Below are 24,722 nucleotides of genomic sequence, written 5' to 3'. Positions count from 1 at the left end.
AACTCTAATATAAAGGCATGAACACTTATCTTTTGTATTCAACTTCAACCAGTCAAGTAGGTCAACATGTGAAATGTCTGACCAGTGTCAGCTCTAGCTTTGATCACATCCATACACTAAATCAAAAGACCTTTTGCCTTTCACACCAAAGCAGTTGAGTGGGAAGTGACTTGCCATTTAGAAAATATATTCAATTATACTACTTCAGTGGTTTATGTGGATTTCTACTTGGTGATGAAGTCCACTTAAGACCAATCTCTAACAGCTACAAGTATTTCTCAAATGCAAAAGCCAGTCCAAATAGAAGAGGTACATACTTGGCACACTTAGCTTGATTGCGAGCCTGGCAGTCCTCCTGGTATTTAAATAGCTGTTCAGGCATGACATTGCTAACAGCCAGTTTCAGTTTTTGCAGAGGTTCTCTTAAACGATCATCCTGAGGAAAAAAAAACACTGAAAGTTTTTTCAAACATATTTACAAAACTTATTTTGCAAGCAGATCCTCAGAAGATGAAATTTGGGTTTTAGATATTGATCACACATTTGAAATGTTAGCATATTCAAATATGGACATTACTTCTAAAATGCTGACTTTTCATAATGCACACTGTATATAATAAAATTAGGATAACCCTACTTCCCAGAAAGCCAAGCAGAGTCCCAGTTTTTGCCTGTTGCCTCAGCATAATTATTAATAGTGCTCAATTACACTCTTAAAAATACTCCACTAAATTATATGGACACTTTAACTGTCATAAAATGATTAAATAGAGAACAAAATCTACACTGTGCAGACTACTACCAGTTAATCCCCATTATGATGGGGAACTAGTACCACAAGAAGAGATCCTGCTTTGGAGGACCGGAATGCACAATTTGGTTTGGTGACTATCAACAGAATGTTGGTATCCTGTTTTCTTGTTTATTGTTAGTAACTGTGACTTAAGTTGTAAGCAAAAATGCAAGGTCAAGGCCAAAGTGAAAGAGGACAATGGGAGACTCTTATTCATGTCGGTTCAGGGCAAAAAGAAAAGTAGGTTTGTATCTGACAGCTTTAATCAATCAATTTATTTATTTCATCTTGCAAGTAACAAAATATATATGTAGCTATTTAGAACATACTCTTATTACTGTCATAGGTGCAGAAATATTAGACTTTGTTTTTCTTACTGACACAACTGTGTTTAAAATGTGATTTTTGGTAAGGAGAAGATTTTTAGGAATGCAATTATCATGTTATGGCAGGTGTGTTTTACAAATTAAAACATTTTATTAATAACATTAATTTTATTAATAAAAACAAAATACAAATATTACTAACAAGCATTTTACTTATTTCATGCATACCAATTAATAAATATTATTGCACATATGACAGTGTCTGCTATAAAATCCCATTTAAAAAAACGGAAGATCCAGTATCATGGTTTCTGGGTGATCTCATCTTAAGAATTACATAGCTGAGACTATCTGCCTGGGAACAATCCAAATATACATCAACAGTAAAATGAATAACTGAGATATATTCATACAGTGGAATACTGTACACACAGCAGTAAAAATGGAGTTCCCCTGCATGTAAAGACAGATAAATCTGAGATGTATAATGGTGAGTGTAAAAAAGCAAGCTGCGTAAGAAAACAGACACTATTGCTCCATTTATATGAAGCTCAAAAACATGTCAAACCAAACAATATAATGTTTAGGGATACAAAGGTACATGATTAAACCATATAAAGAAAAGCAAGGGTTAGATCAATGTCTTTCTTCCATAGTCAACATTCCATAGTCAATGTCCAGGCATAGGCACAAAATCTGAGACCTCAAATAAATTTCATTTGTTCATTAACCTGCTTTGAATTGAGAAAGAACTACAGTTTCTCAATTCAAAAGAACTACTTTATTAGTAGAAGTATAGCACCTTTAACAAAGAATTCTATGCCTGTCAGATCACACCCACTGCGGTGACACAGAGCACCACACTCAGTCCCCTATCTGTACCATGCTGTGCTTTGCGACTCTAACCCCCCGACCAGAAAAGTTCAGACTGACTCAAAATAATACCACCAGAGTTTTCACCCCAAGAATATGGATTGGGATGAGAAATCTACAGTCAATCTCTGTGTGTAGCTTTTCTGTAATATAAAACCTTGGAAATAAAGAAAACTTATCTGCAGATGCACATAAAAGGATAAAAGTGAGATAAGGCGAGAGAGGTAAAGAGAAACAGAGTTAATTCAGATTATCAGTTCCCATTCCTTCCTGGTTGCATTCTTGCCCTTAATTCCAGGAAATACCTTTATTCATAGAAAAAAAGTGTTCTTTTTTTTATCTTAAACTGCATCCAAGTTATTTTTTCTATAACTTGCAAGTTGTAAATATTTTTAAAATACATAGTCAAACAAATCATTAAAGGAAGAGTAATCAGGACAGTGAAGGTACTGAAGCCCATTTTATATGAAGTAAAGAAGGAGACATAATTTGTGAATAAACGCAAAAGGAGAATTAGGACCAATGGGATGGAAAGCACTTGGATTTGACTCAACATATGCAAGAACTTCCTGATATTGTAATGAAATAAGTTTCTGATCACTGGAAGCATGCAAACTTGCACAATTACTTAGAGGCACGGTAGTCGAGAAGAATCTAGCAGAACATGGATGATTACACTAGATAATCTTTAAGTTTAAGTGCAACCCTGTGATTCCTTCCATTGGTCTTTATGTCAGTGTGAGCATATCTGTATAGGTCCATTTCAGGAATAAGAAAATTGAATTATACGTATGTCAGATTATTTGTTGAGGGCAAAGTTGTGTCAGTTGTGGAACTGAGGTTAATTTACCTAGTCCAAGAAGCATTAGAAAACATTATGTCTCATCTAAACCTCTCAATTGATGAAAAGCAATTTTTTCCCAGGGGATCCAACATGCTATGGTTACTAAAGAACATCCTATGGTTACTAAATATGTACAATACAATTATAAAGCAATTAGTATGCAAAAGCAGCAAGCAGAAATCAGTCTCCTTTCAGGTTATAAAACCCCAGAAGCAGGTATTATTGTTCCTCCTCTTACCTGGACATTGAGATGTAACTTCTTTAGACGTTTTACCAGTGTTTCTTTATTGCATGGCACAAAAGCTTCAAGGTGGGAGTAGACACTGCTACGAATGACAGGGCCTAGTTCCTGCAGCTGTAACTCAATGCTGACCAAAAACAACAACAAATAAGTAGTACAGAATTTCTTTTAGGTAGTAACAAGCAAGGAGGCAGACGCAGTGATTTTTTTCTCCTTTTACCTTTCCATGATTTCCTAGACAGTATTTTTCAAGGAAAAAAACAAACAAAACCATGAATTGTAATGCTATAAAAAATTTCAATGAATCTAGTTTAAGAGTAGAATTTATAACCCCAACAAGATGGCAAATAATTTTTTTGCTTCTTTTTTTTTTAATGGAGGTATACTTGATTTACAATACTGTGTTAGTTTCACATATACAGGAAAGTGTTTCAGTTATATATATATATATATAATTACTTTTTCAGATTCTTTTCCATTATAGGTTATTATGAGATATTTAATATAGACCCCTGTGCTATATAGTAGGTCCTTGTTGTTTATCTATTTTATATATAGTAGTGTGTATCCTAAACTCCTGGGAATTCCCTGGTGGTCCAGTGGTTAGGACTCCACGCTTCCACTGCAGGGGGCATGGGTTCGATCCTTGGTCGGGGAACTAAGATCCTGCAAGCTACACGATGCAGCCAAAAAAACCCACAAAAAACCTGAACTCCTAATTTTTTCCCCACCCCGCCCAAATAATTTTTTGATGACAGGGGCAAAGTCTACATTTTTGGGTAAAGTACGGGAACTCCATTATTAACCAAAAACTCACTTCCTCAAAGAGACATCATACTTCCCCTCACCACCCTGCAACTGCTATACTAGAGTCACAGTTTCAGTGAATTCTTAGAGTATTTTTTCCTTAAAGGTGTTTGAAAAAATTACAGATTCAGAAAAGGTAAAGCCCTCCTGACTACACGCACAGACTGTTTTATCCTTCTTTGTTTTCCTTATTGTGCCTCCACTGAACTAGATATTTAATAGTTTGTTCAATTTATTCCAGTTCTCCAGTTCCTGCTAAAAGGGTATTTAACCAAACAGTTACTTCAAAAAAAAAAAAGGGAAGAGTTTGTAATAGCCACCATATTCTCAGCAAGACAAGCCTACTGATAAACAATTGGGGTTTCTTCCAGATGGAAGACAGTGTATCTGGCAGTTGCTACTGTAGAAAGATGAGAACAGATGTTAATTTGAAGGTCAAGACCAAACTGGGGCCCTTGGCAACAAACTATGTCCAAATCATCATGTTTTACTATAGAAGAAGGTGCAAACAGACGTAAATATTTTCACAAATATAAGGTGCATGCAAAGATTCAATTAACAGCTTTTGGGGAAGGAAAGAAACCCTGCCAGATCAAATGTACCCAACACTTATAATATACACTGCAATTTCAGAAACAATGAAATGTGGAAAATTATACTCCTTAGAACTGACAGTTGAAAATTCTTGGTATTAGAGAAGCCAAATACAACAAAAGGATAAATAAAAAGAACTTTAAGGCCTATTAGAGCCAGAGGGTCAAATCAGAGGTTCATATGGAAGACAATCATTCCGGTCATGAGTTCTGTGTACAAACACTTGGTTAAATATTGTGGTTAGTTCTTTATTAAAAGTCAAGACTCTGGGTAGGAGGCATTCTAGGCTTGCCCCATTATAAAAGCTTAGTTAAAGCTGAAAATAGGGCTTCCCTGGTGGCACAGCAGTTGAGAGTCCGCCTGCCGATGCAGGGGACACGGGTTCGTGCCCCAGTCCGGGAAGATCCCACATGCTGCGGAGCGGCTGGGCCCTGTGAGCCACGGCCGCTAAGCCTGCGCGTTCGGAGCCTGTGCTCTGCAACGGGAGAGGCCACAACAGTGAGAGGCCCACGTAACGCAAAAAAAAAAAAAAAAAAAAAAAGAAGACAAGGGGGCATAAGAAAGTAGTCACTAAAAGGGAAAAAATTCAACTCTGAACACTAGGGCTTGTAGAATTAGAGGCACACTCTCAGTGAAATAAAAAGCAGATGAGCCCCAAGAACACTAGAAGATTCGTTTTAAGACAGACATGGCAGGAATTAACAGAGATGCTTCTTTGAGATGTTATATCCCAAGGATGATTTTTTGATTCTCTCAGAAGAGAAAGAGTTGTCCCCTTACAGAAGAGTAAAATAAAAAAGGACTGTCTCAGTCACAGGAAAAAGACCTGATCTAGAAAACTTAGGGCTCTTAGGTAAAAAAAAAAAAAAAAAAAAAAAAAAAGGAGATAGTCAGATCCCAGATTTTGGAATCTGGGACAGCTCTGATGAGTAATGGTTACACTGTTTATTGAATCTAAGGTTTAAAAGGGAGCTAGGTAAAAGGTGGTGGAACAGACAGGAAGCACCTGCAGGCAGACAGAATCAATCTGAAAACCCCTGGCTAAAATAAAGAATAGGAACAAGAAATTCCTCTGTCTCCATGCTACTAGCATACTAGGTTATGTGTTTTATGAGTCCATGGAGACCAAAATGATTTTTTACGTACTTTAGGAGAATGAGAGATTGCATTAATTAAAATAGTTATCAAAACCAATAAGCTAATCCAATCTTTATATCTCATGAGAAACTATCTCCATTATATATTTAAAAGACAGGAATCGTAGTATTGGAAACACTGCCTTGTTTCTTTGTATATGATGCTACTGAACCACCAAAAGTAGGCATACATTATTTTCATCAGAGAGGAATTTGCTGCTTTTCCCAGGACCACTTCCTTTTTGCCCATTTCTGCTTGTAGCCAATTATATACTCAATTTCTGGAACCATGGTCAAAATTTATAAGCCTTATAAGGTTTATAAGTACAGCTTATGTGTCTTAGAACGTGCAACTTCATTAATGTTAAACTCTAGCTAAGGGTGAAAATTATCACTAATTTAAATACAATTTATATCATAAACCAGCTTTCACCCTTTCCTTTCCAACTTAACATCTGTCTTCTCCACACTGCCTCCGTCCTACCCCACAAAAATGATTCTTCATTAAACCACACTTTCCATTTGGCTATAAATGTCTGTATGAATTATAATAAACCTCACTGGATACTAATGGAATTATTTTCCCCACATCTGAATCAAAGTAGAAGGAAAGTACACCAAATTTAATACAAACAATCAGAACTGTCCCAGAAAGATATTTTCACATAATGTGACAAAGAATGCATTTAAATCTAGGATAATATTCAACCCATACAGCAGTCACTTGCTCTGGCAGTTATAACATTGGAAGCTTTGATTATCATAAGGGGTCCCGGAGAACCAATGTATGTAGAAGCATCGTTTTGCTAAGAAACAAATGTTAATCACACATGCTGTGAGGCCAAAAGGGAAGAGCTAATGCATGAGACTAGCCAACTACTCAGCATCTGTACCTCAAAGGCCTACTGTATTTTTTAATGACTTAAGGTTTAAATAATTTTCAAGGTTTCTTAATCAAAGAAGAAAATTACTTACTCCAGAAGAATATTATTCATATCCTGTGTAAAGAATTTTTTCCTTCCTTCTTCATCAAAAAGTTTGGCAGCCTAGAGAAACACAAGATTGTCAATATAACTCTCAATAAACACATTACACATTATACGCTTCCATATCTATTTACTTAAAATAAGCTCCTTGAGGGTGGGGCTATGATTAACTTCACTTTGTCCCAGCTTATTACCTGGCATGAGCAGGCAATGAAACAGTGCTGAAACAAAATTTAGCATACATAACATTCTTCCCTGTTATGTCTGTATTTCATTTTTCTGAATTTTCCTAAATTTAAGAAGTTACACAGGGGCTTCCCTGATGGCGCAGTGGTTAAGAATCTGCCTGCCAATGCAGGGGACATGGGTTTGAGCCCTGGTCCGGGAAGATCCCTGGTCTGTGGAGCAACTAAGCCCATGCACCAACAACTACCGAGCCTGCACTCTAGAGCCCGTGAGCCACAACTACTGAGCCCGTGTGCCACAACTACTGAAGCCCACATGCCTAGAGCCCATGCTCCGCAACAAGAGAAGTCACTGCAATAAGAAGGCTGCGCACTGCAACGAAGAGTAGCCCCCGCTTGCAGCAACTAGAGAAAGCCCGCATGCAGCAACAAAGACCCAACGCAGCCAAAAATAAATAAAATAAATAAAATTATATTTTTTAAAAGTTACACATATAAGACTTTTTATGGGTGCCATGGGTGTCTTGTGTATTTTGAGTATCTGTAAGGTTTGTTTATCAATTCTTGCTGTGATCTCCAAGATAAGAGAAAGCAGATGTCTCATTTTCTACAAGACAATACTGTCCAACGTGTCTGATATTCTATATATTATACTCATTACCATGTTTAATCTTCGTAACAGCCAGTGGCATTGGTATTATAGCTCCCATTTTACAAACAAGGAACCTAAATCTTACAGAAGTTACATGATAATGCCCCCAAATCACACTGCTAGTAAGTGGTGAATCCAGGACTCAGACCAGAAGCTTTCTGACTTCAACTGTACAACAGTGTCACCCTGTACAAAGATACTCAGCTTACTGCAGCCAGTCTGGGTTCTACCTAATTACTAACAATGAAAAAATTAGCCACAGTCATTATCAAGGGATAAGCAACAATTAATTCAATGAGGATAAGAATAATTTCATCACTGTTTGTCATCTTAGCCAGTTTACCAGAAACAAAGAGTATGCAAACCAAGACACTGTACCATAAGCAAAATTTACTGGGGAAATAACAAAAGATAGTTTATCTTGAGATGCCCAAGATGTAAGACATCGAGAGGCCTGATCCAATAACCTGAGCAAGCCACATGCTGACTCTGTCAGTCGGCAGATTGATAATTTTACACTGTTTGACAACATCACATTCTGTAAATAGAGGAGGACAATTTCTGAGATGTGCCTCAGTGCTTCTTAGAAAGGATGAAGACTGGGTATGTGTAGGGAGAAGAAATATAGGAAGAAAGCCAGAATGGAAACTAAACTTCAAGAAAGAGAATCAAAAGAACTCAAGAGGCTGAACAGTGGAAGATATGTTACAAAGTGAGAAAAGAGCAACAAGAAGAAGGTCCTTATCAGACAGATATGAGCATTTTAGGCAACAATGAATTCTCATCTCCTGAAGAAAAAAATACCATCTCCTATTTCAAAGAAAAAAATACAGAGAATTCACAGATACTAATAAGTGAAATGAATCTTATTGATAATTTCCTACTAAGAGGTTAGGAAGTAGCTGTTCTAATCCTAGCATGGCTACTACAGAAAGAGTTTTTAGTATATGAGATATAACAGCACCTTACAAGACTGAAACACACTCATTACTAATCAATTCTGTTTATTAAGTGAATATGAATGGCATACAACACAGTGGACGGAGTGCAAGTTATAAAGCACGATGGTCCTGCCTTTAAATGCTGACTTTGCATCAAGCCTCACCCATTTAAGAATTATGTGGCCTTGGGAAATTGCTTTAACCTTTCTGAACCTTAGTTTCCTCATCTATTAAATGGAAGAATACTACCTACCTCACATAATTGTTGGAGGATTAGACTCCACAGTATATACAGTATTCTAAGCCTAGTCAGGGAACTATCTCCTGAACAATAAATGATGTCTTGTGAAGCTGTGGGTCCCAGGAGCACTGCACTCAATACAAGGTATAGGTTTTTGCTAAATAAATAATAGCTGTTATTATTAATTATATATTGAAAAACCTGGATTACATCCCTAGCACTTTTTATTTAAAACATGAAAGAAACTAAAGATTTTAGGGGCAACATGGGATAGCAAAAAGCATGTACTATTGAGTCAGGTGAACCCCTGTGTTTAAATTCAGGCTCCACCACTTACTAGTTGTGTGGACTGACCAAGCTATTTAACCTACCTCCACTTAAGTTTGTTAACCATAAAAAGGAAATAATACCTACACTTCATACATAAAGTGGTTAAGAACAGTAAATAAAAAACCTATTTGATTAATAAAATGATTGTATACTTTTCAAAAAATAAGCACAGAAAATAGCAAAAGAATGAAAAACAAAGGAGGGGGAGGGAACAATAAAACAGAATATAAAGGAAAATGACAGAATAAAGATGAATTATATATCATTATCATTATAACAGTGGTAGGTAAGATAAAATCTTAAAGAGAAAATCTTAAAAAAGACTCAGATGAGGTCGCTAAACAAATTTACATTTACATGCTGTCTATAAGAGAAAGAGCTAAAATAAGTCAAAAAATAAAAGAATTCAAAAAAAAAGAGCTAAAATGAAGGTAAATGACGGGAAAAGCTCTACCATGCAAAAATAAAGAGAAAGGAGTCTACAGTAAAATCAGACAAACTGAATTCAAGGTGAAAAGCATTAATAGCACAAGATCTAGTCATCAAGAATTTTATGGGCCAACAAACAATACAGCATAGAAATAAACAAAGCAGAGGACTTCCCTGGTGGCACAGTGGTTAAGAATCCACCTGCCAATGCAGGGGACACAGGTTCGAGCCCTGGTCCGGGAAGATCCCTCATGCCACAGAGCAACTAAGCCCATGCACCACAACTACTGAAACCTGCGTGCCACAACTACTGAAACCCGCATGCCTAGAGCCTGTGCTCTGCAACAAACAGAAACCATTGCAACAAGAAACCCATGCACCGCAATGAAGAGTAGACCACACTCGCCGCAACTAGAGAAAGCCCGCGCGCAGCAACGAAGACCCAGTGCAGCCAAAAAAAATTAAATAAATAAAATAAAAATAGCTCATGAGTAAAATAAAAGATACTTAGAAATAAATGACAGTGAAAATCTTACAAAAAAAAGTAAAAAGAAAACAAAGCAAAAATTATGGTAAATACAAGTTATAACCTAAAAAACACTGGCAATGAGATACTTGAGCACAACTCTCTAAGTCCTGAACTAATAAATAAAGTACCTTAAAATAAGTAAAAATGTAAGAGAATTTAATAAGCCACAACCTCAGAAGAAATGCTAAAGAACAAAAACAGAAAAAAGAATAGAACTGATATACAGAATCCATGAGTCAGTTGTTGGAAAAGTTAGATAAATCTCTCGCTTCCCTAATTCAGAAAGAGTTAAGAGAAATAAATACAACATAGTGATTAATAAATTTAAAATGTGATTTAAATGGTTACTATAACCCTAGAAGAAAGACACAACTTGTAGAATAATCCACACATTATACTTCGACTAACAATTATTTTTAATAACAACATATTTGCAAATGCATGGATTAAAATCCAGAAAAATTAGTTTAATAGTCATTATCCCTGTTGGGGGTGGGGAATGTCTGATTATGGGGCAACTTTCCCTAAGTATAAAATACAATTGGGGGCTTCTCTGGTGGCGCAGTGGTTGGGGGTCTGCCTGCCGATGCAAGGGATGCAGGTTCGTGCCCTGGTCCGGGAGGATCCCACGTGCTGCGGAGCAGCTGTGCCCATGAGCCATGGCCGCTGAGCCTGCACGTCTGGAGCCTGTTGCTCCGTGGTGGGAGAGGCCACAGCGGTGAGAGGCCCACGTACCGCAAAAAAAAAAAAAAAAAAAAAATATATATATATATATATAATTGGGACTTCCCTGGTGGTCCAGTGGTTAAGAATCTGCCTTCCAATGCAGGGGATGAGGGTTCGATCCCTAGTCAGGGAACCAAGATCCCACAGGCCTTGGGGCCACTAAACCCGCACCGCAACTAGAGAAGGCCGAGAGCCACAAGGAAGACCCAGTGCAGCCAAAAAAAAAAAAAAAATTATATTGAGTGTACAACTTCTGTAATCAGGAAAAAAAAAAAGAGGACTAAAACATGGCATGGGTTCAAACGAACATGCTAAAGTAATTAAAAAAGGGCATTTTAAGCAAGGTTTGAAACATTTTAAGTCAAAATTATATTTCCCTGAGATTAAAGGGAGAAGTGTACTGACATACCTGGTTTTGCAGCTAGTTAAATAAAGATTATGTACCCAAGTCAATCGGGAGAGGAATCTACTGTGAAATGCTAAAATCTCAACTCTTAAAAGTTTGTCTAGTGAGAACACAATGTATGCTTACTAAAGCTGCTGATTAGCTGGTAAGGACTAGCTGGTAAAATCGATTGCAGAATAACTAGTTGCTAACAATAGTTGGGACCAAGTTCAAGTACACTTCTGCATTGTTACTATTTGTTCCTACCTTTCTTCTATTTTCTTTACATGACTATGTATGTATTTATGAAACCTATGCAGAAAAATATAAAGTGAAGCGAGATAATAAAACAACCAACTTTTATCCATGTTATAACTATATTTAAAAGAAAAAGACTATGCATAGAGCCAATGCTTAAAAGGAAATATAGAAAATAAAGTTACTTCTAAGTAGTTAGGATTATAGATTATTATTTTTGCCTGAAAGTAATTATTGTTATGTTTGTGCAGCAAACACAACACAAGAAAATTATCACACTTACTACACGGAGGTCTTCGATACGCTTTTCAAGAAGGACAGGCAGACCCTCTGGGAGTGTAGGTACCACCTTGGGCATAACTTGAGAGGCATAGGTTGGCTGGGTGGTGTTTCCATTCTCTCCTCCTGACTCAGACAGGGGGCTACCATTAGAAGCAGCATCCAGTAATCTGTCAAAGTCAAAATCATCTAGCATCTCTAGGGCATTTTCAGCTTCCTGAAATAGTTCATGTTCATTTGTGCTAACAAAAATGGGGAGGTCCGGATCAGCACTATTCAGATTTAAGTCCGAGACATCATTCCCCAATGCCACAGCAGCAGAGGGGGTTTTATGCAGAGAGGAGGTCGAGAAGTTCACTGGGACTTTAGGGTTAGACTCCTTCCTTAATGCATCCTTCTCTTTTTGAAATTTTCTTATCATGGCAGCTAGAGAAAGAGAATCTTTATAACGTTTCTTCTTTTTTTCAGATTTGTGTGAATTTAGAGCCACAACTCTGTGAAGAAAAAAGTGATCAGTTAGGCTATGTATGATTTTAAAGGTTAAAACCCCAATAAGCAGGCACAGAATTAAAATAATCATTTGATAGGTGAGGAAGCAAATTTGTTACTAAATTACACTTTTACAATGGCATCATCATCTGGACTGTCACTTATGAAAGGCAGGTGAATGGCCATTAGAGTGAAGAAAATGAAATAACGTCAACAGAAATAAACAAAACTGAATAGAGCTCTGGTTTATTAAGTATACGAAGTTAGGGAATTCCCTGGCGGTCCATTGGTTAGGACTCCTTACTTTCACTGCCAAGGACGCAGGTTCAATCCCTGGTCGTGCATCTAAGATCCCGCAAGCCCCTCAGCATGGCCAAAATAAACAAAATAAAAGGAAATGAAAGTATACGAAGTTAAACTTACTACTCTGTTTGGAATGTTCATTCTTTAGCACATCTATAAAGTAGGCACCTAAAGAATTAACGAAGTAAAGAAATGCACTTTTGCTGAAAACCGAGTTGATTACAACCAGAGAAACCTACATAATACACCTTCACACTGGTACCCCAGGTGGTTTGTGCTACAAACTGCCAAAGAAATGCAAAATGTCTGTGTCAATCTGTGAGCCTTCATTCATTACCATGTCTTCTATCCAGACCCTATTCTATCTGCTACTACCTTCTGATCATTTTTCACTTTCCATTCTAGGAACAGCGTTCTGAGGCTTTCGGATAGATACGTGTAATTTTCAATGACAACTTTCTCCCTATAGGGACTAAGAGGAAAGGGTGGTCTCTGTTTAGCTATCACCTTCTCTAAAAAATCTTTTCTAAATTTTATGGCTTATATGCTTCTACATGCACTACAGAACCTAAAAGATTATAAGTGCCTTACAGGTAGGCCAGTGTTTCATTTACTGTTATATATCCGAAACCCAGACAGTGTCTGGTACACAGTAAGCACTTAGTAAATATTTGCTGAATGAAATCAGTTTACAAATTTGAGAAAATGATAAATTCAATAAAAGGCATTACTTACAGTTTTTGTTAATAAAGAAGTTTACTTGTAAATAATGAATATTTAAAACAACCAGTAGTAATATTTTTTTTTCTTAATAATTTCTTAATGACTCAGGGATCACTATAATCTCATGTTTAGGAGGGGATAAAGACCTCCCTATATCAACTCTGGAGACACTGACAGCCCCCAATTCAGATGTACCTCCTCTGCTAAGGAGGGGAGGAAAACCCAGCCTCTCACAAGTTTTTGTCCCTTGACTCTACCTTGACTCTACAAAAAAAGCCATAGAGAAGTAGAGACAAATGGTAGCTTTATGACTGCAAGGTACAAACATTTATTCTTATGACTTTTTTTTTTCTTTTCTTTTTCTTTCTTTTTGTTCGTGGTTGTGCCTCGCGGCTTGCGGGATCTTGGTTCCCCACCAGGGATCAGGAATTTCACCCAGGCCCCGGCAGTGAAAGTGCTGAGTCCTAACCACTGTACCGCCAGGGAATTCCCTCTTATGACTTAATAAGGCTTTTGAGAAATTCTACTTGGTTTTTTAGAGGCCATATCATTACCTAAAGTCACAAGCGTTAAGAATAGCTAAATAAAATCAATGACTTTTAAAAAAATATTAAAACGACCATAAACCGTTTATACAAACACTACTGCCAATTGTCAATCCCCAGGCATCTAAGCTCAGTTTTAGTACAAGAAAATTAAAATAACATGTTCAATGTTTGTACCATCTCTTCAAACTGGTTCCTGTTGATAAAATGTTGTAATGAGCAAAATACTTAACAAATTTGTAAATCTGATCTAAAACACCTTAATCTCTAAGATGACTTCTACTTATTAATAAATATTATTAAAATATAAGTTGATAGGTCACTGACATTTATAAATACTGTATTAAATTAGACCCAGCTAAACTGAACTAATTAATGCTAAATATATCTTTCTAAAAGGAGAGTCTGTCATGCTACAACACTAGTTCCCTCATTATGTCTAATTTCACATACCCCAGTTGTTTCGGTACTTTTTTCCTTGGCTTCTTCTCCTTTTCCCCTTCCTCTTTCCGCTTCCGCTTCTTCATCTCAATATCATCTTCTTTCATTTTGGGAATCTACAAAATGATTAAATGCATAACTTACCTAAGTATTACTGCTTTACTTGCTGATGTTATCAATCCAGCATCCAGGGCAAGTGGTTTTTCTCAAATTTCAGGGCGCATAAGAATTGCTTGTTAAAAATGCAGATTCTTTGGGTCCATGAGAACTCCCACCCCTGGTTTTGGTTCAGTTAAAGGTTTGGTAGAGGCTTTTTGGGTTTTTTTTTTTGTTTTTTTTTTTTGCGGTACGCGGGCCTCTCACTGTTGTGGCCTCTCCCGTTGCGGAGCACAGGCTCCAGACGCGCAGGCTCAGCGGCCATGGCTCAAGGGCTTAGTTGCTCCGTGGCATGTGGGATCTTCCCGGACCAGGGCACAAACCCGTGTCCCCTGCATCGGGCAGGCGGACTCTCAACCACTGCACCACCAGGGAAGCCCTAATCTGCATTTTTAACAAACATTTTGGTGATTCTGGTACAAATATGTCTTTGGCTCACACTTCAAGGAACGCTTATCTGAGGACATTCTATTAATTTCCCAAATACAATATATATATTCTATAAAATTTGCTTTACATCTTAGGAAAAGTAACAGCTATTAACAGTCATTTCCATATCAAGTCTTAACGTATCCTAAAACCTCAACCTTATCCAGAAACAGATTATTAGACTAGATATGGAGAGAGAAGTTTTAAAAGAAAGTATTATATTAGAATTATAATAGAATTTTATGATATAAAAATAAATTTCCCCATATCTACATAATTTTACTTTAAAGCATGTAATTAACTATAAATTCATTAAACAATGGTTAGCATTTTACTTTTCCTTATATTCACAGCTGTAAAGTACAAGTAAAAATCAAAAAATATATCCTTTTAATTGAATGCTCTCATTACTGTTGCAATGTTGGATAAACTCACTTTGGGTGGCTTGTGCTTTTGGTTGTCTGCAATATCTTCTTCTTCAGTATCTGAAGCTTGGCGAAACTGGAGAGTGCCAGTGTTGATATAAAACCCTCCATATTTTGTTGTTAGAGAAGCAGGAACTAATTCGTCATACTAGGTTTAAAAAAAAGGCTTCAGATATATCTTATCTTTAATTCTATAAATATGTCAAAGAAATTCAATCACCATGTCAGAATCTTCCTTAAATCTTAACTGCAAAACTAACTGCAATGAGGATGTTTGTGAATAAATAAAGAAAAAGTTACTATCTGGAATAGAAATGAGCTCTGATCATTCAATATTTAAGAAATGAACTTCTGGAATGCTGAAGCAGATTCTAAATGTATCATCTGCCGAGAAAAATTGAAGGATCACTGCTATTCTTAATGACAAATGATTCTGATGAGAAACTGAAACAAGTTATAACAAATGACTGAATGTCCAGGCAGCAAATGAACTTCATTTCTTACCATATTGGTATATAATTTTATTCATAAAGAGATTATAAAAAATAAAGGTTATTTCTTCTGCCTTAGCTCTAAGCTTTTAAGTAGGGAATATTTTTTAAACATATAAAAGAAAAATAGCATATATATATGTTTTAAAGGGAAGTAGAAAAAGAACTGCCCTGTTCGGTAAGCATACACCGAGGGCCCATAGTGAGCAAGGCACTTGGCTTCGAAAAAGAGACTCAAATTGTCTAAATCAGTCTGAATGTACTCTAAGCCTAGATTTTAAGGTTTATCATTATCTCACCTGATGAAGATGAAGAAAAAACAATCATGAAATGGAAGGCCAGTCTTAACTAAACGAAGATGTTCATGGCAGAAGAGAAAAAAAGGAACTACTTATCTAACAAAAGCAAGATACCTGCTACCGGGTTCCCCAGAACTCTATTTAAGGGTTTTCTTCATATTACATAATTAGTCTTTAAGAAAGTCATATTTGTAAGGAAAATTCTTTGCCATGGGCAAAAAATATACAGAACATATTAGTTATTCTAAAAATATTAAGGCTAAGTATAAAAGTTGTGATTTTAACCTGTATCATTTTAAATTACATGGAAAATGGAAAAAGAAAGAATGTACATTTAATCATATTGAATCAAAAAGGAATGAAGTTAGAAAAAGAAAAAAGGAATGAACTCCTTTCTTGTCGCTCCACTTGAGGGGCTACTACTGTACAAAGACCCACAGGCAAGACCTTCAGAAAGGGCCCAGTACTATCTGCAAGTAAAGGAGTGATGTGAGGAGTAAAGGATTAAAAGTGAAAAGGCTCTGTAGTAATTATTTTGAAAATGTGTCATTATGATAAGATAAATACACCTGTACTTTTTGCTTACATATACTTGTATACTGCTTTATAATTTTCAATGCTTCTTCATATAAATTATTTCACTTGATCTTCCTGATACCCTTTTGAGGTAAGGAAAATAAATATTCCCATTTTATAAGTGAAAACCAAATTCAGAGAGGTTAAGAATCTTGCCAGAGTACTTTTATTAGTTTATGGCAGAGTCACTGACTGTTTCCCAGCCCATCCACTATACCAAGCAGCATCTCATGTGGAAAACACACTCATCACTAGGTTACCAGGCAATGTGGATGTTCAATGTCTGTCTTCTGCAGTATTCTGCTGAGCTTTCCCTATCAGAACACTTTTCAGGAGAACAAACTCTTTATGCATATTTGATTTAGCCTTTGTTTTTGTTTTTGTTTTTTTTTCAAATTTAACTGGGTAGACTGTAGTTTTATTTGCTAAATCTGGCAACCACACTAAAGTGACACAACCAATAAGTGACAGAGCAAGGATTAATACACAGCCTTCACTGCACTGTGAATTATAAATGTGCCAAGCATTTTTTTTGGTAAGGTACAGGAAATATTCTGGGTTTTTTTGTTTGTTTGTTTTTATTGAGGTAATATTGGTTTATAACCTTACATAAGTTTCACATGTACATTATATTTCTACTTCTGTATAATTTAGCCTTTTAAGTACGATGTATTAAGAGGCAATGGATCACTGAACTTGAGAATCAGATTTACTAGATCCTTTGCCAACAACTAGCTATTGTGACCCAGAATAAATCACTTAACATCAATACTTCAAGGTTGTAAAACAGGAACAATATTACTCATTTCAGAAAGTTCTAGTGAAATTTAAAAGAGATAACCTAAATAAAAGCATTACTCATGTCTGGTATTATTATTATTTCTCAATAACAAAAACATTTTCTTTCGGTCTTTTAAAAATTTGGCAGCATAAGTGTTAGACTAAAAATAATATTCAAAAGCATTTATTTTCAGATATTATAGTAGTAAGTAGTATACAATTCTGAAAGTTAATTAGAACCAGATTATTATCACTCTCTATCGAATAATATACGAACAGTGAAAGCCTACTGGTGGGAACTCCCTGGAGGTCCAGTGGTTAGGACTCCACACTTTCACTGCTGAGGGCCCAGGTTCAATCCCTGGTCAGGGAACTAAGATCCCACAAGGCCACAAGGCACGTGGCACAGCAAAAAAAAAAAAAAAAAGGCCAACTGGCAATACAATCATTTTAAAAAACAGAGAATTATTTGGTTGGCTCCTAAGTGTTTTATGTCTGAATTACTGAATTATAATGAGAACCAAATAATCTATTAAGGACAATGATACAAAATTATTTTGCAAGTCAATAAACAACCTGTGCTTTAGTTCAATTTCCTCGTATAAAATAGGGACCTAACTTGTCCTATAAATATCAGTAATTGTATAACTTATACAACTTATACCTATAAAATTTATCCTTATTTATTAGAGCAGTGGCTTTCAAATTTTCTTCACCACAACCCAAGTGGAAAATATACTACACATCAAAAGCCAGTGCACGGTACAAACACACACACATAATAAAAATCACATAATGTACCAGTGGTTTACTGTTAACAGCTCCTATTCTATTCTATTTTATTCTCTTTAAAAATGCTGGCCACAGTCTCTAAACTGATACACAGGTCCAATTATGGGTTATAAAAATCTGTTTGAAAAACACTTTATTTAAATATTTGGAATGCTACAAAGGAAAACATTAAAAATGCTATTTATGAAAGGTTACATACTATATGATTCCAACTACATGACATTCTGGAAAGGACAAAACTATGGAGACAATAAAAAGATTAGTGGCTGCAGGTGTTAGGGAGGGATGAATAGGCAGAGCACATACTTTTTTAGGGCTGTGAAACTATGCTGTATGACAGTATAATGGTGGGTACATGTCATTACACATTTGTTAAAACCCATAGAATGTACAACACCAAGAGTAAATCCTAAGGTAAACTATGGACTTTGGGTGATGATGCATCAGTGTAGGTTCTTGGACTGTAACTAGTATACCACTCTGGTGGGGGAACGCTGATAATGGAAGCTGTGTTGTGAGGGCAGGTAGTATATGGGAAATTTCTGCACCTTCCATTCAATTTTGCTGTGAACCTAAAACTGCTCTAAAAAAATTAACTTTAATAATTTTTTAAAAACATTTATTTATTTATTTATTTGGCTGCACAGGGTCTTAGTTGTGGCATGTGGGATCTCTTCTTTTTTTTAGTTCGGCATGCAGGATCCCTAGTTCCTTGACCAGGGATTGAATACAGGCACCCTGCGTTGGGAGCGCAGAGTCTTAACCACTGGATCACCAGGAAGTCCCAAGTTTATTAATTTTTAAAAAATTCTATTTATGTAAACCTGAGTACATGGAATGTCCATTTATATATGGTTGAGTTCCCTCTTGGGTTACTTAGAATTCAAAAATCTACTTTACATATAATGTTAACACCAGTACCAATGCTTTATACTTGCATTATGCTTTTCAGCATGTCATTATCTTGAGTCTCAGAGTACAAATTCTGCTGGGCAAGCCACTCATAACAGAGAAAACTGGGTGATGCTAAAATAAAAGACTTGCTCCTGGTCCACAGTGAATTAGAAACCAAGTGAGGTCTAGAATCTAGGGCTTTTGACTTGAATGCCAAATCAAGGTCAATACTGTTGAAAACATTCCATGCCCTAACCTACAAAAAGGCGGACAACATTTTTGGTAACAGGAAATCCTCTCTACTCCAAAGGCACTGTCAACATTTTATTTCTACAGACTAGGCTTGTAAACCAGTTTATATCAGGACACCAAAATAACACAGGAGTATGACAGGGTATCCTGTACGCCTTATGCTGGAAGTCCTTCCTATCACTCTCCTACCACTATATGCCTTGTCATCATCTACACAACCAAGCACTGTAGTAACAGGAAAAAGAGGTACTAATTTGTAGGTAGTATAACAGTGGCCTTAGGGTCACTTTCTGTATATCCTAAGTAATCACTGAACACTGCAGAGGATATAATCCAGGGATTAGATTACTCTACTACACTGAGAAGAATGTAAGAACATATACCTTACCGCCCCACCTAACAAGACATGCGTTTATTTATTTGCTGTGTGATCAATGGACTGCTGTAGTCCTGAAATGCTCTCCTGAATTCCTCTTCCTTTTATAAGAGAAAGAGGATTCCAGTGCAAAAGCTGTAGGGCTTGATCGAAACAGACAGTGATAAGGCCTGGCATTCAATTACCGCCACTGTAGTAAGGTTTGGCAGCAATAAAAATATTAAGTACATTTTAAAGACATGTGCCAGATTAACTTCAACCCAATAGCTCCAGTCTTCAAGATCACGTGGTTCTTATCTGGAAGTCATTTCAAAAATATACCTGCCCAAGTTTGGGAATATCAATAAAAATTCAAGATGTAAATACCCTTTGATCAATAAATCCCACTGCTAGAAATTTACCCTACACATATATTTATACTCTATAATTATCTTACATACATACTCAAGTACACAAAGAGAAATGTATACAGATGCTCAACTATTTGTAATCACATAAAACTGGAAACAATTTAGATGTATACTGAAAGGGGATTAGTTAGTAAAAACACTTGCTGAAACATTTAGTTTTTCCTTGAATTCTACTATCCAAATAAAGAATTGCTGCTATATTAAAGATACATTACTCACAGCCTCTGAATTATCAATAAATGGATCTGTCTCATCATAGCCAAAGCCTATATCGATTAAATCTTGTAGCCGATCCTTCCGGTGTTTACGGGGCTTCCCACCCTGTGAAGAACAGATATGTTAGACTGATTCAGTACTCATGCTGTTTCCATAAAATTAAAAAACACCTGTTAGAAAATAAACAAATCGGACCTAATGAAACTTAAAAGCTTTTGCACGGCAAAGGAAACCGTAAACAAGATGAAAAGACAACCCTCAGAATGGGAGAAAATATTTGCAAATGAAGCAACTGACAAAGGATCAATCTCCAAAATATTCAAGCAGCTCATGCAGCTCAATATCAAAAAAAAAACAAACAACCCAATCCAAAAATGGGCAGAAGACCTAAATAGACATTTCTCCAAAGAAGATATACAGATTGCGAACAGACACATGAAAGAATGCTCAACATCACTAATCATTAGAAAAATGCAAATCAAAACTACAATGAGGTATCACCTAACACTAGTCAGAATGGCCATCATCAAAAAATCTACAAACAATAAATGCTGAAGAGGGTGTGGAGAAGCTGTGTTGCACTGTTGGTGGGAATGTAAAGTGATACAGCCACTATGGAGAACAGTATGGAGGTTCCTTAAAAAACTAAAAATAGAACTGCCATATGACCCAGCAATCCCACTACTGGGCATATACCCTGAGAAAACCATAACTGAAGAAGAGTCATGTACCACAATGTTCATTGCAGCTCTATTTACAATAGCCAGGACATGGAAGCAACCAAGTGTCCATTGACAGATGAATGGATAAAGAAGATGTGGCACATATATACAACGGAATATTACTCAGCCATAAAAAGAAATGAAATTGAACTATTTGTAGTGAGGTGGATGGACCTAGAGTCTGTCATACAGAGTGAAGTAAGTCAGAAAGAGAAAAACAAACACCATATGCTAACACATATATATGGAATCTAAAAAGAAAATGGTTCTGAAGAACTTAGGGGTAGGACAGGAATAAAGACACAGACCTAGAGAACAGACTTGAGGACACGGGGAAGGGGAAGGGTAAGTTGGGATGAAGTGAGAGAGTGGCATGGGCATATATACACTACCAAATGTAAAATAGCTAGTGGGAAGCAGCCGCATAGCACAGGGAGATCAGCTCGGTGCTTTGTGACCACCTAGAGGGGTGGGATAAGAAGGGCGGGAGGCAGACGCAAGAGGGAGGAGATATGGGGATATATGTATACGTATAGCTGATTCACTTTGTTATACAGCAGAAACTAACACAACGTTGTAAAGCAATTATACTCCAATAAAGATGTTAAAAATAAATAAATAAATAAAACTAAGAACAACAACAAAAAACCTGTTAGAAGAATTTCCAAATGATTTCTGCAGATTAATTCCCCTCAGGAGGTTGAATTTAAGTCCCCTCACACCTTGAATGTAAGTTGTACCTAGGGACGTGCTCCCAAAGAGTACAGTATGACAAGGAGGAGACAAAGTAACTTTACAGTGAAAAACCTAACATTACTCAGCCAGGTGATCAAGGTCGACATCAACAGTGATAACGTCATGTTGATAGCATTACCCTTGACATGATGAGACACAAATGGCACTTTACCTTTGTGGTCTTCCTCTCAAAAGCCTATAACCTCAGTTGTAGGCTAACCACGAGATAAACATCATGACAAACTAAACAACAAGAAAAACACCAAACTAAACTGAGGGACATTCTACAAATAACTGACCAGTGTTCCTCAAAGCTGTCAAGATTATCAAAAACAAAAATCTGAAAAACTGGCATAGTCTAGATAAGCCTAAAGAGACATAATAACTAAATGTCATCTGGTATCCTGGTTGGGATCCGGGGACTAAAAAAGGACATTAGGGGAAAAATAGTAAAATTTGAATAAAATGCAGCGTTAATTAATAGTAATGAACCAATGTTGGTTTGTTAGTTGTAACAAATCTACTCTACAAATATAAGATGTTACGGGGAAAGTGGATGAGAACTATATGGAAACTCTTTGTATTTTCTTTGCAAATTTTCTGTAAATCCAAACTAATCTTAAAATTATTTTTTTTAATGTCCTAGATTTATTTATACACATAGACATACAAGAAAGTAAAAAATGAATGTATGCAAAAACTGGTGAAATCTGCAAGACATGACTCTCCTTTGGTTTCAATTCCCATAGTGCATGTCTCTCAATGCAGTGTCATTGGTTCTAATTGGTGAAAGATGGCTGAGTTTTGTGCAACATGGCTCTTAAATGAAAGCAAATTGTTTCATCTTATTTCCACGTAAAGAAATGATCTTTTCCAGTGTTTACGTGAAAAAAACAAATATGATGGACTTACTGAGAAAAGTCTCCAACATGGTACCATTTACTTTCTAATTAATTTGTAAAGGTAATTCTGACTAAATGCTATGTTTGTATTGCACATTGATGTTAAAAAACCTAATCCCCATAACTATGACTCCAGTTTATGTTTTTCAATGACCAAAACTTCTATTATACCATCACCACCAAGAGGGTCATTTCGGTGTGAGATAAAGTAATGGCTCTCATGTTTTTAGATTTTACAAGTTCTAAAAACAATTTTGGAGACCAACACAGGGTGGCAACCCTTTTATTTTGCTAAATAAGACCACTGAAGGCATAACTCAGAATAAGAACAATTCTTCTCAAGAGGCACCAACTGGCAACTTAAACATACCTACACACACATACACACACACACAAAACACATGTATATGCTTAAATGCAACACATAAATAAAGTGTCCTTATTTTTTCCATATGCTAGGTCTGCAAGCTGGAACTCTCACACTAGGTTACAGAATTACAGTGAGAATAAGAAGTAAGTAAAGGAAAAAGATATTTGTATGTTAGAAGTTATTCTACCAAGAAAAAGTAACACACAAGCAGTTAAACACACGAGGGAATGTTTCACCCAAAAAAGAGAGAGAGAGTTCTAATAATATAAAAATCCACAGACAAAAACTAATGAGGAGGACTAGCCCTGTCACATATTAAATATATTTAAAGTTATAGGAGTTAAAATAGATATGACAGGAATACAAGAATGAATTTAATATGAAAAAGGCAACATTACTGCTCAATGGAGAGCAATTAATAAATAAATGGAATTAAAGTAAGACACCAATTTCATCTATCAAATTATAAACTTTTAAAATTCTGGCAAGATGGAGAAGAAACAGGACTGCTCAAACACTGCTGATAAGAGTTACCAATAAAACCCTTGGAAAGCGATCTGAAAGCATCTGCCAAGAAATTCTGCCATACGCTTACATTTTCTTCTTTTGTCTCTACTATGTTTTCTAAAATTTCTATGAAGTATTAATGCCAAAATGGAAATATACTAAAATAAGTTTTAAAACTCTTCATCATATTTGACTCAATAATTCTACTAAGTTATATAGCTTATTTTGAACTACTACTTAGATTCAAAAGTATCTGTTAAAAATGTATGCTATAGGGCTTCCCTGGTGGCGCAGTGGTTGAGAGTCCGCCTGCAGATGCAGGGGACACAGGTTCGTGCCCTGGTCCAGGAAGATCCCACATGCTGCAGAGCGGCTGGGCCCGTGAGCCATGGCCGCTGAGCTTGCGCGTCTGGAGCCTGTGCTCCACAACAGGAGAGGCCACAACAGTGAGAGGTCCGCGTACCGCAAAAAAAAAAAAAAAAAAAAGTATGCTATAGGGACTTCCATGGTGGTCTGGTGGTTAAGTGTCCATGCTCCCAATGCAGGGGGCCTGGGTTTGATACCTGGTCAGGGAACTAGATCCCTCATGCCACAACTAAGAGCCCGCATGCTGCAACTAAAAGATCCTGCATGCCACAACTAACACCCAGCCAAATAAATTTAAAAAAAAAATGTATGCTGTAAAAAGCAACATGTGTAATCTACAGATTCAACACAATCCTTATCAAATTAGAACAAAAAATTTTACAATTTGTATGGAAGCACAAAAGGCTCCAAAAAGTCAAAGCAATCTTGAGAAAAATGGAGCTGGAGGAATCAGGCTCCCTGACTGCAGACTGTACTACAAAGCTGCAGTTGTAAAAACAGTATGGTACTGGCACAAAAACAGAAATAAAGATCAATGGAACAGGATAGAAAGTCCAGAGATAAACCCATGCACCTATGACAAAGGAGGCAAGAATACAGAATGGAGAAAAGACAGTCTTTTCAATAAGTGGTACTGAGAAAACTGGACAGCTACATGTAAAAGAATGAAATTACAACATTTTCTAACACAATACACAAAAAAACCCTCAAAATGGATTAAAGACCCAAACGTAAGACTGGATACTATAAAACTCTCAGAGGAAAACATAGGCAGAACACTCTCTGACATAAATCTCAGCAAAAACTTTTTGATCCACCTCCTAGAGTAATGAAAATAAAAACAAAAATAAACAAATGGGACCTAACTAAACTTAAAAGCTTTTGCACAGCAAAGGAAACCACAAACAAGATGAAATGACAACCCTCAGAATGGGAGAAAATATTTGCAAATGAAGCAACTGATGAAG

At 36.4% G+C, this 24,722-nt stretch overlaps 1 protein-coding gene across 2 annotated transcripts in view; it reads right to left on the bottom strand.

The window, feature by feature from the left end:
- Positions 1 to 24,722, bottom strand: part of UBN2 (ubinuclein 2) — a gene marked incomplete at its 3' end in the record, with an annotated part of 72,138 nt that overhangs the window by 25,926 nt on the left and 21,490 nt on the right. For both annotated transcript variants that reach the window (XM_082846120.1, XM_082846119.1), the window contains exons 3-9: positions 20,156 to 20,257; positions 15,077 to 15,214; positions 14,069 to 14,172; positions 11,560 to 12,049; positions 6,590 to 6,660; positions 3,075 to 3,204; positions 318 to 436 (exon numbers count right to left, since the gene is read on the bottom strand). In XM_082846120.1, coding sequence (XP_082702246.1) covers positions 318 to 436; positions 3,075 to 3,204; positions 6,590 to 6,660; positions 11,560 to 12,049; positions 14,069 to 14,172; positions 15,077 to 15,214; positions 20,156 to 20,257 — 1,154 coding nt within the window. The remainder of the gene's footprint in view (positions 1 to 317; positions 437 to 3,074; positions 3,205 to 6,589; positions 6,661 to 11,559; positions 12,050 to 14,068; positions 14,173 to 15,076; positions 15,215 to 20,155; positions 20,258 to 24,722) is intronic.

Source organism: Leucopleurus acutus (assembly GCF_964270905.1).
Source record: "Leucopleurus acutus genome assembly, chromosome: 9".
In the NCBI taxonomy this organism is placed as follows: domain Eukaryota; kingdom Metazoa; phylum Chordata; class Mammalia; order Artiodactyla; family Delphinidae; genus Leucopleurus; species Leucopleurus acutus.
Note: the sequence above shows the minus strand (reverse complement) of the source record. Positions and strands in the feature narration are given on the sequence as shown.